The 16,052-nt window shown below is 42.6% G+C and overlaps 1 protein-coding gene and 1 pseudogene across 2 annotated transcripts; one reads left to right on the top strand and one right to left on the bottom strand.

The window, feature by feature from the left end:
• The first annotated feature begins 9 nt into the window (after positions 1 to 9).
• LOC133902395 (uncharacterized) lies at positions 10 to 9,868 on the top strand. 2 transcript variants are annotated; one of them, XM_062343978.1, is made up of 17 exons: positions 10 to 250; positions 359 to 553; positions 1,806 to 2,204; positions 2,285 to 2,510; positions 2,611 to 2,862; positions 2,953 to 3,062; positions 3,347 to 3,442; positions 3,528 to 3,615; positions 3,856 to 4,085; positions 4,385 to 4,569; positions 4,777 to 4,976; positions 5,191 to 5,523; positions 5,635 to 5,736; positions 7,920 to 8,217; positions 8,801 to 8,949; positions 9,040 to 9,324; positions 9,472 to 9,868. In XM_062343978.1, the coding sequence occupies exons 3-17, from the start codon at positions 1,894 to 1,896 to the stop codon at positions 9,667 to 9,669; spliced, it is 3,063 nt and encodes a 1,020-aa protein (XP_062199962.1). In that variant the 5' UTR covers positions 10 to 250; positions 359 to 553; positions 1,806 to 1,893; the 3' UTR covers positions 9,670 to 9,868. The 2 variants fall into 2 exon arrangements, with proteins under 2 accessions (XP_062199962.1, XP_062199961.1); XM_062343977.1 differs by lacking the exon at positions 359 to 553.
• A 303-nt stretch (positions 9,869 to 10,171) lies between these two features.
• Positions 10,172 to 15,074, bottom strand: LOC133902274 (uncharacterized; annotated as a pseudogene).
• Positions 15,075 to 16,052: the final 978 nt, after the last annotated feature.

Genomic DNA, 16,052 nt, shown 5'->3' on the forward strand with positions numbered 1-16,052 from the left:
ACCAAAGCACCAACCTGCTCTTCCTGTCTCTGTTCCTGCTCGTTGGACCGCACCAAAACCTTAAGTACTAAACTAACCAGAAGCGTTTTAAAATTCTTTGTTTTGCCATCTCGTGTTGTTTACTTGCTCCACCTCCTCCTCCAGACGAGGGAGCAAGGGATTCGCCACACGCGAGCAGAATTTTGCAGCAAAAAAGAAAACTCTTCTTTTTCTTGCCCTTGCAAGCTACCACAGGTGACCCCAGCCCCAGGTTGGTAGAGCTCCTTGATTTCTCAAAGCTTTTTAATTCCATCTTCTGTTTCGTTTCGTGTTAAAATTCTGTGGTGTTTTCTTCTCGGCCGCCTCGTTGGAGGGGTAGATGCGGATCTTGGGGGGCGGTTCCTGGGAGCTCCGTGCGGGCAATTCAGTTCCTTCTCTGATCCCGTTTCCTAATCCGGGTCCCCATTCCTTTTTTTCCCCACAAATTTAGTTTATTGGCCGTGCTTCCTTGATAATTGTGTTATTTTGTAACCTGGGGTCCTGGGCTGCTTCTTGGCGAATTTCGAGGAAAAAGGTGCGATCTTTGTTCTTCTTCGCGAGCCATCTGTCGAAATTGTTCTTCAATAAAAGAAAAACAAGCCTTCTTCTACATCTGGTCAAATTTGTCCTTTATCCTGCTTAATTTTCGTAAGTGATATGAACTCCTTGATTTACTGCCGTCTATGGGCGGAATCATGCCTTCATCTTGCGGCGCGTCAGGTTACGTTTTGGGACTGAAAGATTCGTTTGTTTATCTCTCATTTCGACTGCGTTTATACTGTTATATCTGTTTGGTGTGCAAGTCACATTGCAGTTCTTAGTTCAATGTAGCTGTGGTCCTGTCAGGGTTTCAGGGTAAGTTCGTGAAATTATGCCGTGGTGGGGTACTATGAGTGAGAAATGTGTGGTGCAAATTTCCTCAGTTGTTTTTTTTAAATATCCTCAGTTGTAGCTAGTTTTGCTTGTTTGTATCATGATGTGGATAAGCAGTTAAGACTAGGCTTTTTTCCCGTGGTAATGATTGCCTGCAGTTTCCATGGAATCTGTTGATGTCATGTGCTTTATGTGCTCCTGCAATTCATACACTTTTTTCTTTCTTTTGTCTCATCATCCAAATTTCCATCTTGGAGATTGTGGGAAACTGAGACCCATGACTTTTAAGATACACCGTTGCCATATTTTTGAAATGATATAATGATCCAGCTTTGTAAGTGTCAGCATTTGCAGATGTACACCGCATACTTCTAGCTGTATCTATAGAAAACATCCTGCGAAGAGCGGCAACCCCTATTGTTTTGATATGTGGTTGGTATTTTTTTTATTTTGTGAGAGAAGTGCGCAACAATAGATGAACAATGTTGCGGTGATTGTAAAAGGAATGAACAATAGTGTTGAAGTGCTTAAGTATAGAGCCAATGAGATAATTTTTAAGATATCATGCATTCATGTTAGTATGTTCAAGGGACAATATGGTATCAATTGGCTGTGGCAGTACACAACAAACTCTCTTGCCAAAATTTTAGGATTTCCTAAAGTTTATGTTCAAGCACCAGAACCCAATATGTTAGCGTAATAGCTCGCAAGAAAATCAGTATAATTTCTCACTAAAATTCGAATTTTCTCGTGTATGCTTTGAAGTTTGTGTTTCCTTTTAGAAGTGATATTTGATGTTGCTGTTCTGCATATCTTTTGTCATGCCTTTGTGAATTTTATCAATCCTTCTTTTCATTTTATGTTATCCTATTTTGTCAGATGAAGGTAGGCATCCTAAATATTTCGTTTTGCAGATCTGTGCACAAATTTGAGACATTTCTCCAGTGATAAAGTACTCTATATGGCTGCTTAGGAGCATGAATCACTGACTTGGGAGTTTTTATGGGAAAAGAAAAACTCCGTAAGCAACCATCTGGCCGTCTGATTGAATCCCTCAAAATGGAGAGGATGAGGACTATCCTGACTCATAGATACCCATACCCGCATGAGCACTCAAGACATTTTATGATTGCTGTGTTTGCTGGTTGGCTTTTTTTCATTTCTTCTGATAACTTGCAAAACCTTATAATGAAGTTGGACAAGAATTTTAAATGGTGGTCCATGTATGCTTGTTTGATTGGTTTCTTCTATTTCTTCTCGTCACCTTTTATCAGGAAGACCATCAAACCAAACTATTCAAACTTCAGTCGATGGTAAGCAATCACTGGTATGTGAACTTGTAATCAAAGTAAAATAAGATGTATTAGTTCTTTGAAGCTGTTTCCATATGCAGGTATATTGCTTGGATATTCTTGGCAGCACTATACCATCTTCCCAGTTTTCAGTCAATGGGCTTGGATTTGCGGATGAATCTTTCCCTCTTCCTCACAATTTATATCTCTTCTCTAATTTTCTTGATTGTCTTCCATGTCATATTTCTTGGCCTTTGGTATTTGGGTCTTGTTTCTCGTATGGCAGAGAAAAAACCGGAGATGCTTACTATAATCCAAAACTGTGCGGTAAGTTTCGCAGAGTCAAAGATGCATATGTCCCTTTTCTAACCTAATATTTTAGCTATCTGTGCTTTTATCTATTTTTGCATTTTGTGTCATATTGCAGGTTATAAGTATAGCTTGCTGCGTGTTTTACAGCCACTGTGGCAACAGGACTGTTCAAAGAGATAAATCTATTGATCGTAGAACTGCTAGCTGGATTGCATTCTCACTTTGGACAAAGCATGATGACAACACACTGATTTCAAGGCTATTACGTATGAATAAATTTAAGGAACAGATTTGCTCTTCCTGGTTTGCTCCAGTTGGCTCTGCTAATGATTACCCTTTTCTCTCTAAATGGGCCATTTATGGAGAAGTTAGTGTACTTCACCTTTTGTTTGTCTTCAGACATTTTTTTATATATATAGTTTTCTTTGTTTATTCTCACCGTTTATGTTTGCTCCAGTTATCCTCCAATGGATCCGGGCATTCCAATGACATTTCACCAGTCTACTCTTTGTGGGCTACATTCATTGGTCTTTACATTGCCAATTATGTCGTTGAGCGGTCTACTGGGTACGTCGACTATCTGAACACATCCATATGATGGCTCATTGCTATTTATCATGATATATGACTTATTAGTCAGCAAGTATAGTTTATAATGTCTTGGGAAAGAAACCTACTATAATGGAAAAAAGAAGACGCAATTAAATCCACAATGGTGGCAACTAAATGCCTAAAAGCAATTTAACAGTGTAACTGCATAATTGTTGAATAATAACAGAAACTTAAATGTCTTTGGTTGGTTCAGTTTTGTAATCATTCCATACCTTTGTTCTCTTTGGGTTGATTTATAGTTGGGCTTTAACTCATCCTTTGACAATTTCTGAGTATGAGAAATTGAAGAAACAGTTGAAGCCAGAATTTGAGGACATGGTTCCTTGGTACTCTGGGTATGTTATTGGTCAACACAAAAGTCCTTATACCACACTTGGTATGGTAAAAAAATTACTCACAAGTTGGTAATTTGTTCTGCAGGACATCAACTGATTTATTTAAAACTGTTTTTGACCTCATGATATCTGTGACTCTCTTTGTTGGTCGCTTTGACATGCGTATGATGCAGGTACATGACTTTTTTATGTCAAAACTTCAGTTCTCCCTTATTAGTTTACTTCAGTTCTCCCTTGTCCCAGAGTGCCCTTTATCCATGGTTTGTGCTTGTGCACTATTTTTCCTGATAACTAGTTAACACTATAGTGATTTATGTACTGTTTTTCATATTGATATTTATCCATGCTAGCTACTTAGGCTTGTGGTTTTGTCAAGGTAATTGTTGACATTCTTTTTTCCTAATCTTGACCAGGCTGCTATGAACAAAACTCCAGATGAAGCCAACAGCAGTGACCTTTTGTACGATCAGCTTGATGAAAAAGATGAGCTTTGGTTTGACTTCATTGCAGATACCGGCGATGGTGGCAACTCCACTTATGCTGTAGCACGATTACTTGCCCAACCTTCTCTAATCGTAAAATCAAAGGATTCGAGGCTTACATTTCCCCGTGGAGAACTTCTACTCGTTGGTGGTGACCTTGCGTACGTTTCAATAATTGATCGTATAATTTCATTTTCATAAATTTGCAATAAACATTGACTTGAGTAACCGGTAAAAACATCACTTAAAATGTGCTTTAGTTCTTGACAAGTTGACATTCCGTCCATAAATGGTATTATGTATTACTATATTGTCAGTTTTACTAGTATCTTTCTCATTGTTGTTTAGTTTACTTACACAGTTTGGAGTTTCCCATGCTGATCTTATATGAATTCATCCACAAAGATAGTGGCTGCCACTCCCTCAAAATAGTTAGTGACTGCCCCTTTTCTTTTCACAGATATCCAAATCCGTCCTCGTTTTCATATGAAAGGCGTTTCTTCTGTCCTTTTGAGTATGCTCTCCCGCCTCCTGCTTGGTATAAGCCTGAACATATAGCACTGGAGAAACCTGAACTTCCTCTTGGAGTTTCTGAGCTCAGGCAATATCATGGACCACAATGTTTTATGATTCCTGGAAACCATGGTAATTATTGCCCCATCTGTAATCGCATGCCTTACCATCATGCTCAGTGATTTTGTTATATATATTTTCCTTGCCATTACCAGTTTCTGCATTTTTTGTACCAATGGTGTCTTAACGTGGGAAATGACAAACATTAATTCCAAAACATATCACTGCGGATTGACGTATCAAAAAAATAAGTGAAAAACTACACACTGTTTTGAGCAGATTGGTTTGATGGGCTGAACACATTCATGAGGTATATCTGCCATAAGAGTTGGTTGGGTGGGTGGTTTCTACCTCAGAAGAGGAGTTATTTTGCATTGAAGCTTCCCAATGGGTGGTGGGTCTTTGGCCTTGATCAAGCTCTTCATGGAGACATTGATGTCTACCAGTTCAAGTTTTTTGCAGAGTTATGTCGACAGAAGGTAATTTCATTATCTCTTCATGGTATCGGCGATTTCTTTTTCATGACAGGTCTTATGGCTTTTCATTTTTGAATTTAGTAATTCAGTAGCGGCACATTACTCTGTAATTTAAATCAGTATTAGTAGATCTTGTTACCTTGAGCAGAAAACAGTGCAGAATTTTGTTAGTGCATATGCTTTTTGTGACTTTATATTTACCACCGGAAGTATGCAGGTTGGAGAAACTGATTCTGTAATTGTTATTACTCATGAACCAAATTGGCTTCTTGATTGGTACTGGAGTGATAGCACTGGAACAAATGTTGCATATTTAATACGTGAGTACCTCAAGGGAAGATGCAAACTGCGGATGGCTGGGGACCTGCATCATTATATGCGCCATTCCTGCATTGAGTCTAAGGGATCAGTTCATGTCCAGCACTTACTTGTAAACGGCTGTGGTGGGGCCTTCTTACATCCAACTCATGTCTTCAGGAACTTCAAGGAATTTTATGGGAACAAGTATGAAACAAAGGCTACATATCCTTCTTATGACGATTCTAGCAGGGTAAGGTTTAGACGTTTAGTCCAACAGTTGTACCTTTCTCTTAGTTCATTACATAATGATGTTTGATCTGCCATATTCTAACAGTCTTTTCTCCTTTGGTGATCCCTCCAGATTGCACTTGGTAATATTCTGAAGTTCAGAAGGAAAAATTGGCAATTTGATGTTATTGGTGGTATTGTGTACTTCGTATTAGTTTTCTCAATGTTTCCACAGGTGAGAGACTAAATGAATTTGCTATTTATGAACCGTTCAGTTATTGGGAAAAAAGGTCCTTTGGTTGAGGTCAATACCCAAAAGCTTAAAAAGATTATTTGGTTTTCGATCCACAAATGCTAAATTCTAGAATTCATGGAAATGATCGTCCTCCAATGAAATAAGATGGTTTCACCAATCTTTATGACTTGACACTGAACATGACAAATTTTCTTCAGAATCCCAAGGACTTGGGGACAGTGCTTGCTATCCTTTGTACAGCTATATGCTTTTGCAATGTTAGCTCATTAAGAAAATGAAGGGGGTGTTTATTCATAGAGCCGATTATTTTCTAGTCTGGGTTTCTCATATTGCTCCTATAGCTAGATTTTTTCCGGGGCGCAGCAACTCGTCCAAAAATCTAGATCTATTTTCAATCGTCGGCTTCTCTCCCTTACTCGCCAACTCCTCTTTCGTCTGCCTTGTTCTCGATCTCGATCCCGTGTCGCTCGTCTCCCAGGTTGGTGTTCCCGCCTCGGACGGCTCCGATTTGGAGCTCCCCAGGCTGACCCGCTGCCACCATTTGCCTCCTCCTGATCTTTGTGTGCGTGTCGTCGGACTCCCTCCACTGGACGTCTCTGCTCTTTGCCGCCGACCGCCTCCTCAGCCGTCGTTGTCCGCCTCCTTCCGCGTCGCCACCTTCGGCTTGGCCGTGTCCGGGAAGCAGCAGCCCTCCAGGGACACAACGTGGACCTCCCCCGCGTGGGCGACACCCTGGCGACCCCTTCACTTGGCGTAGTTGGGCCACATGCCATGGATGCCGAAATCCGCTGCTGGCTTGCTCGTGTCGCCGATCCTCCGCCACCGGCCTCCTGGCGTTGTTTCTACCCTTCCTCTGGTACAAAGGGCAGCGTCGGACTCGTCAGATGCGCTACTGTCAGGTTTGCCGAATCCCTCCGCGTCTTCATGCTCCGCTCTATCGCCTTCCAGGCCCGCTACGCCGCCGACGACACGCATCTCCTTGGCAGCCCCCGGCCCTCCTAGCCGCTACTGCTCCTCTACGGCTTCGGCGATGCCGCCAAGTGGACATCTCCGCCCACTCCGGCACCGGACCTCGTCTTCTTTAGTGTCCACTCTGGCTCCGCTATCGTCGCTCCTGTCAGACCCGCCACTGATCTCCTATGGCTTGTCGCAGGTTTACCTGCTCCTGCTCTCCAACGCCGTTGTTGTTGTCCTGGCGATTTGGTTCAGTAGGAATCTAGCCGCCGCTCCAGGGGAACATCTCGATGGGGCCGATCAGATCCCAGTGGAGTAGTGCACTGGATCATCGTTGTATGGCACACACTCGGGCGTGGTGGCAACCAGTCATGCTCCTTTGTGGTTCTGTGTTGTGGTGACGCTGGCCTGCACCTCGTTGACGGCATTTTCATATTCAAGGTGCAGCACAACCCATGCTACTACTTGGGGGTCCCGTTATGTGTGCTACTAATGGCAGTGTTGGGGCTACTGATGGTTGTGTTGGGCTATTTTTTCAATGTGCTGTCAAATCTCTTGCTACATACTGCTAGCTTTTACTTTGTTGCTGCTGCTATTGTGCTAGTCGTTGTGTGTTTCTGCTGTTGTGCTAGGCTGTGATTTGGTGCTCTTGTGTCTAGCTTTAGCCATTGTTTTCTCACTGCTGCTTGATAGTGTCTTAGTCTCATATTAGAGTCTTTTCTATTCCGCTTTGCTCACATTCAAGTCTTAGTCTCTATTTGAGTTTGTCTATGCCATACGAGTCCACATATTTCTTCGTCCATTAGTCGATTTCTTTCCCATCATTATTGATGAAACTTTTAGCCATCTAAATCTTTCTGTAGCTTTAGTGACAACTTCATTTGTTGTCTTGCTACTCGTTATTGTTGTGTTTGCAATTTCTTGATCTAGAATGTTCTTGTGCCATCTTGGTCTTTCCTTAGTTCTAGTGACAACTTATTTTGTTGTCTTGCTACTCGCTGTTAGTTTGTTGCAATTTTTGACCAAAGGGCATTCTTTTGTTGTCATAATCACGACTCTACTCTTGTGCTTCGTATAGCTAACTTCCATTCCTTCAAATATCTCTTTATAGACTACATTCCCAATTTAAGGAAATTAGATCAGCACTCAAGAGTTTCTCAATTTTCTGTATTATTTGTGGCCTGACGCAAGTATGATGTGTTATTCAGTGTGACTCCTTTCGCATCTTACATGAAGACTCCTGGGCTGGTCGTGTCAATGGCTTCTTCATTGCAATGTGGAATGCTGTTTTTGAGATTCTGGAGCGGTCCTATGTATCCCTAGTTGGTGTTGTCACTCTATTGATGGTATCATTTTTCTTTGTGCCCACGAAACTGTCACGTAGGAGACGTGCTTTGCTTGGTTTTCTTCATGCTGCTGCTCATCTAACTTCAGCAGTGCTATTGATGCTACTTATGGAATTGGCTATTGAGATCTGCATCCGCAACCATCTTTTAGCAACATCAGGTTGGTATTTTTTTCCTTTTCACGTGCATCATTGCTTGATATATGATATCATACTGGGTTTCATTACCAGTCAGATTCTTTATTTTTCACCCTTGTACAGTTTTAGACCTTTGTTAGTTTTATTGTCCTGTATAGTATATATATTTCAGTAGGGCGTGTTCTCCTAAAAAAGAGTCAGGTTATTTAATACTGCAGTTCCACAGTGATCCATTATTAAAGATTGGCAGCGCTCCTACTGTTTCTTTCAAAAAAATAGTGATCTGTTATTAATGTCCATTTACATCTAGCATCTTTGTTCCAGGAGAACTATAGCTTTAATTCATGAATGGGTAAGGATTTTCATCCTAAAAAAGCTTGTCCACTACTCGGAGAAGAGCAACAGGATAGTAAATGCAAATCATTTTTCATTACCTCTCCTTCTCCTGAATTCCACAGATATTAACAGTTTGCAACAGCTGCATGTTCTTGAGTCTAGTGTGTTAGCTTATCAGTTTTCCATGTCTTGGCAATTACATGCTTGTATGTTCCTTTTCTACCGTTCCTGTCTTCATTTACAATGTAAAAAGGATTTTTTGGTTCTCAGGCTACCATACTCTTTACCAATGGTACCGCAAGGTGGAAAATGAGCATTTTCCTGATCCCACTGGACTTCGCACTCGTCTCGAACATTGGACATTTGGACTTTACCCTGCATGTATCAAGTACCTCATGTCTGCATTTGACATCCCAGAGGTTATTCTTTCATCTTTGTAAATCACAATGAGACCCTTTCCGATGGTCCATACCATTTCCCACTTATGTTGTATGTGTTCTCTCTTTCAGGTCATGGCAGTAACTAGAAGCACAATCTGCAGAAAAGGAATAGAGTCCCTTCCTCGGGGAGGTGCCATCATCTACTATGTTTGCGTCTTCCTGTATTTCTGGGTTTTGTCAACACCTGTTGTATCACTGGTGTTTGGGAGCTACTTATATGTATGCATAAATTGGTTTCATATCCATTTTGATGAGGCCTTCTCCTCACTGCGCATAGCAAATTATAAGGCATTTACACGGTTCCACATCAAGAAAAATGGAGACCTTGAGGTCTTCACCCTGGCTGTGGACAAGGTAAGAAGCTGGCTGACTTTATGTTCTTTTTTTTTTTTTTGACTTAGCCGTGAATTGTTTTGGTAGTTTAAATAAGGCCTATCTGCATTCTCTAAAAAAAAAGGCCAACTACGTTGTTGTGATGTAAATAGTTTGTCAATGAATCAGGTGCCAAAAGAATGGATGCTGGATCCAGACTGGGACATGGAACCCAAGCAGCCATTCCAGATGAGCTACACCAGGAAGTTCCCAAGCAAGTGGAGGGCCGCCTCGGGCTTGGACCCGATCAATGCGGTACGCGTTGTCGACCAGTTTGTCATCCCACGGACACCCCCTAGCCCTAAAACCCCAGGCTCTGTTAGATGATGAGCTTGTATTCCAAACTGCTGTGAATCGTGATGTACAGTAACACAAGGAAGATGTCATCTGACGTAGCTTAGGAGAAATAGGAAAAAAAGGTAGGATAAAAGAAAGGGGATATCTGCACAAGAGATGTAGATCTGTTGTGATATTAGTCAACTAGTGATGATTTCATTTCACATTTATCATGTGCAGTCTGCCCTTCTATGCTTGAGCTGGTGATCAGATGTTGATGAAGTGATCTGTGCTCAGACTTTTTTTTTTTGCGAACACGCAGAAGCTTTGAGCGTCTCGATTTATAGAAGTGCTCAGAAATCATGTCTGAATCTGTGTGCGCTGCATCACCAGTGATGTAAGATGCAGTATTTCCAAGAACATGTGTTGGCCTTTATCAAAGTTTGAACGGTTGTTCATTTCTATTCTATTTCTAAACATGTGTTGGCCTTTATATAAGTTTGAATGGTTGCTCATTTCTATTCAAATAAAGTAACTACATAGACGAGAGTAAATTCAGGAATATCAGAATTTCTTTTGACACCAACTGCAAGAGTACATGGGCGGTAGACACAGATATTATGGAGAAAAAATACATAAATTTTTTCATTAAACACCAACAGCATTTTACAGTTAACAGAGATGTCATCGTCTTTGGGTAATGTATCGAGAGACTGATGGAGATCCAGTTCTATGATAAGTGGAATAGGATCGAGTCACCGTTCCTGTCTACTTCAGCTGCTACTGTAAATTGTACTCAGGTTTGGTGCTCCCATCAGAGTTCACTGCCATGTTTACTGCCTACAGCACAAATGCTTGATCTACCTTCTTCAGGGTTGTTAGACTTCCCACTTGTGAGCTTGCCAAGTACTTTCAACAATGAGGGTGTTTGACCAAGAATTGTTCGGAGTTTCTATTCATCCATCGTATTCAGCTCAGCGACATTAAAATCAACTGAAATCATTTTTGCAGGTGCACCATTGTCAAAGGATGGATCTTTTTCTTTGACTGCCTCCATCACATTTGCGCAGTTTGGCTTATTCGCGTCTACTTGACTCAGTTTCTCTGTTTGTATCTTGATAAGAACACTAGGATATACTGCGATACTATTATCCTCCTTTGCTGGATCACTGTCTACCGATGCAGGTATGTTTAGGTCAATGTCAAAATGGTCTCCACTGACTTCCAGATGGTTATTCTTTGGGCCCTTTTTTTTGGGCCGACCCGAGCCCGGCACGGCCCGGTGGAGCCGAAGCCCGACCCGGCCCGGGCACTATTGGGCTGGGCTGACCCGGCCCGAATTATGGGCCGGGCCGGGCCTTGATATGAGGCCCAATGGGCGCTCCGGCCTGGTACAAAAAATGGGCCGGGCCTAGGCCGGCCCGGTACGAAAAAAGCCCAGTTCGTCATATACAATCTGTAAGCTGAGTTGTGAATATGTGATATGGTGATATCAAATAAAAGAAAGAAAATTAGTTCTGCTCATCACATCTCTTAGGCCATTTTCTTGCATGTCAGAAGAAAATGGTCATGCACTCATAATATATTGAACATTGAGGCAAACAAGAATATGCAAGGTTCAGTACCATAGATTTGAATTAGAGGCTGTAAGTTAAAAAGCTAAATAGTTTATGATTATACATATCCCTGTAGGATCAAGAACTGTAGTGATTTACAACACGAGCACAGGAATCTCTCAATCAAACTTCACAAGCAAACATTACTACTAAGCTACAAGCAAACGTGACATTAGGAATACGAGGCATACAACCAGGTGAGCTAGTGGGCATAAAGTGATATAATGAAGTGACTCATCGAGTGACACAATGAAGTGACTCATCGACTTTAACTTTATGCTATGAGCCTGTGACTCGCAGAGTGACACAAAGTGCCAAAACAAAGCAACGGGCAAGAGCAGAGTAAACGGCTACTTCTTTGCTTCTATTTAATCTTCCAGTCTGATCTAAATTTTTTTATCACACTGAGTCACCAAACATAGAACAACCATGCTGCCTCGTTCAAAGTCATGTGTTGTTCGGAGCAAGCGCGCTAGAGCCGTCCAACGCTCCATTAGCCCCCCTCCAGCTCTCGATCCTCGCCAGTTGTCCCTGAGCATGGAAGATTATGGCATGGACGACCGTCACATGGATGGTCTCGAGGGGTATGAGGACGACCATACCGACGCAAATCAGATGGAGCCTGATGATGTGAATCATACCTCTGTTGGTAGCACGTCCACCTCGATCGGACGGCGATCAGAAGCGTGGAAGCACATGAAGTTGGTTGAGGAAATACGGGGTGGTGAGAAGGTATGTATCGCAATTTGCAATTATTGTAGTCGTGAATTATCTGCGTCTACAACAGCAGGTACCGCACATTTGAATCGACATTGGAAATGGTGTCGGGAAAAGATTGCTGCAGCTGCGCGGATAGCTGGACAACCTGTACAGACACAAATTACCTTTGCGCCTGACGGTTCGGTAAGCACATGGATATTTGATCCTTCAGTAGCTCGTCAAGAAATTGCTAAATATATAGTTTCTGAGGATCTACCAATTAGAATGGGGAAAGCCTAAGTTTTGAGAGAATGATCCAACATGGTTTTTGTCCACAATATCAACATGTCTCTAGAAAAACTACTAAGAATGACATTTTAAAATTGTTTCATACTCAATTAGATGCTTTGAAACAAAACTTCCATAATATGACCTACTCATTTGCTTTAACATCTGATATTTGGACTTCATCACATCAAAGAACATCATATCTTAGCGTTGTCGCACATTATATAGACAACAACTATAACCTAAATAAAAGAATAATAGGGTTTAGAATCATTGATGAGTCACATACAGGAGAAGTCATTGCCGCACGTGTGCTAGAGGTTGTTAAGGAATTTAAAATAGAAAATAGGATTATTTCTATAACTTTGGACAATGCATCAGCCAACTCAAAAGCAATGGAGGACCTAGAACCTCACATACAGAGCTACATTGGTGGGTATGTTCTCCACCAAAGATGTATGTGTCATATCATCAATATCATGGTGCATGCAGGTATGACAATGGTAAGTAGATATTTGAACAATATTCGTGGTGCCATCCGTCTCATCTCTACTTCGCCTACAATATTTAGTAGTTTCAAGGACTACTGCAAGGCTCAAGGTAAGAAGCCAAGAAAATTCGGACTTGACATGAAAGTGCGCTGGAATTCAACATATACTATGTTGAAGCAAGTGAAAGGTTACAAAGGAATTATTACTGTTTTCGTAAATGCTCAGAATGCTGGTTTACTACTTACAGAAACTGATTGGTACATTGCTACACATTTACGACTTTTTCTAAAACCCTTTTACAAGGCAACAGTGCAGTTGTCCGGTGTTTATTATCCTACATCTTGCTTAGTGCTAGAGTGGCTCTGGAGAATTGCATACACATTTAATGAAAATAAGGATGACAATGTTTTAAATCCCATTGTTGAACAAATGAAAGATAAATATCTAAAATATTTCTCTGCTATCCCACATCTATATTGTTTTGTTGTTATATTTGACCTGCGTAAAAAGTTGGGTGGTTTAGAGCTTGCTTTGCAGGAAATAGGTGACTTGCTCAACCTTGATTTCTCGGATGCCTACAATCATGTCAAAGAAGAAGTATTTTGGGTTTTTCAGTTATACCAGGGCAAATTTGGATGTAGCCCTCCGGTCCCGAAGTCTACACAGCAACACAAAGCAAGCAAGTCGAGTGCGGCCAATTTATGGAACAAGATCAAAGGCAAGGGATTCGCATCATCATCTCAGCAGACAACTAGGTTATCTTGGAATCCCATAGCAGAGTTTAACCACTACCTTGAGCAAGATCTTTACACCCATGATCCAATGCTTACGGACAACAACACTGTCAACCTTCTTGCATGGTGGAAAGATAAAGAGCGATTCTTCCCTGTGTTGTCACACTTTGCACGAGATGTTCTCCTAGTTCCAGTGTCGACCGTCTCGTCGGAAGCGACATTCAGCATGGTGGGGAGAATTATTGAAGAGAGGATATCATCGCTCACTCCTGAAATGGTAGAGGCAATCACCTGCCTCAAAGACTGGAAGAGGGCGAACGCTGGCACACAACATCAGCTTGAGGATTTGGAGATCGCGAGGGCATTAGCGGACCTCGAGAACCTTAATCTAGATGATAATGAGTAAATTATGTGTGTAACGATGTATTGTACTCTTTTCCTTACCGGAGGAACTCCATATTGGAGTGTAAGGTTTTTAACGAGGCAATCACATTGTAACACATTATTTTATAAGAAAATTTCTCTTTTTTCCTCCAAAAATATTTGATGCATCTATTTTATGTATTATATTTTTTCGCCGTATTCCACCATAAAATTTCGCATCGCTCCTCGCGCCATTGCACCTGCATCCGCGCTGACACACGGCTCTGTCGCGTCAACACGCGGCGCGCGCCCGCGCCAACGCTCGACTCCATGCCTCCGTCCCGCGCCAAACGCCCATCCCGCGTTGACACACGGCGCCCGCGCCCAGACTCTGCGCTGTCCCGCGCCAACGCCTGCTCCTGCGCTGACACGCGGCGCCAGCACCCGCGCAGCCGTGCCAGCTCCCACCGACGCCCTCACACGCGCTGGAGTGCTCCGATCCCGCGCTGACACACGGCGCCTGCCCCAAGTCTCTGCGCCGTCCCGCGCCAGCGCCCGCTCCTGTGCCGACACGCAGCGCCAGCACCCGCGTTGTCCCGCACGGCCGCGCCAGCTCCCACCGATGTTGTCCGACACGCGGCGTCGCGCGTGAGCTCGCGCTAGCACGCCCTCACGTGCACTGTGGTGTACCAGTGCTGGGCCCGTGCCAGCCCGGCCCGACGAGGCCCATCGGGCATGCGTGCTGGGTCTGGGCCTAACTGACGGTTGCTTGGGCCAGTCCGACCCGACCCGAGCAGTATCTCGGGCCATTCTAGTACGGCCCGGAAGGCCCGAAACCCGAAGGGGCCGGGTCGGGCCAGCCCGACCCGGCCCAAGTCCCACCTCTACTCTTGAGAAGTTAGTTGTTGGCTCAGTGATAAGCGAGAAAATACACTTCTTTGTGGACAGTTAGTGTTCCTTTCAGCTCCTATAGCATGTTTTGTATGCCGTGGATCTGACATGTCGACTCCAATATCATTATCCAGATCTGATGAATCCGATGCATTGCTATGGATACCATGTTTCATCCGATCATTTTCGAAGCCTTCAAGGATCGGAATGTAATCAGTAGAACATTTTCTCTGCTGCTCAATTGTTGATACTGTATTCTCTTCATATTCAGGAACTTCAGGGTATGCAGGAGTACCTTGTTGGCTTAACTTTGCAGGCGTAGGGACAAAAGCTACAAGGAACCGAACAAACTCGCAACAGATCTCCGCCGACATTACTACATCCAAGACTAATTATAATATTATGATCTCCGCCCATATTAGTCTCGGAAAAGGCTTGACTCATACTGTTACTACTAGCTTTTCCAATGTGAATAAATCTCTTTATGCTGGTTAGTCACTACAAGGAATTAGTGCATTGTCTATCTTAGTTATGTGATGCTTAGGTTCACAAAAACAGGTCATCCTTCAAACTTTGTGGAGATACAACATCAACAGTGGAACACAGGACATGCGCTAAGAAGTTACAAGTGTTGCAAATGGACAGACTGACCTTCCCAACTATGTTTACACCAATCTTCTCGTCCGGGTCATCCACAAGATCCATGATGCTGGGAATATGCTTTCATAACTGAACATATGTCAGACCACGACCAGGAGTTATGCCTTCACTAATGGCTGCAAAAGTTGCATTCTTTGCATCCTCTACTCTCAGTTTCCTATCTTCGAGTTCAGCTTCAGTGGGTTGCCCCAACCTGAATAAAACTCAACTCCGTTCAAATCTCCAGAAACAAACTAACATATTTTATATACAGCCAAAATGATTTCTGCATGATGCACTTCTCTATCCTGAAAATCTACGTAAACTATTCGAATATATGTTTACTGAGATGGTGGTGCACCTTGATAACTCCCACACCTCTTGAGAGTTCAGCAATTCTTGCTGAGAACCTTTCTTTTAGATAGGAACTTGTTGTCTCCTCTACATCTTTCTTAAATTGCATGATTCTGGCCTCAATCTCTGGTCTCATCGTAGGATGTGCAATGATAGTTGTAGATTCATTAGTTATTGTGATCTTCTGAGCCATACCTAGCTGATCAGAAGTAATGCCTTGAAGACCCCAGCCAAGGTCACTAGCAAAGAAATCTGCACCTGCTTAATGGAAGAAAAATTACTCAGGGACTACTAGAACTACATAATTTGAAAGCAACGCACCATGCCAATGTAAAATGAAGCGTAATCCTTATGATGCC

This window comes from Phragmites australis, chromosome 20 (genome assembly GCF_958298935.1).
Source record: "Phragmites australis chromosome 20, lpPhrAust1.1, whole genome shotgun sequence".
NCBI classification, from domain to species: Eukaryota; Viridiplantae; Streptophyta; class Magnoliopsida; order Poales; family Poaceae; genus Phragmites; species Phragmites australis.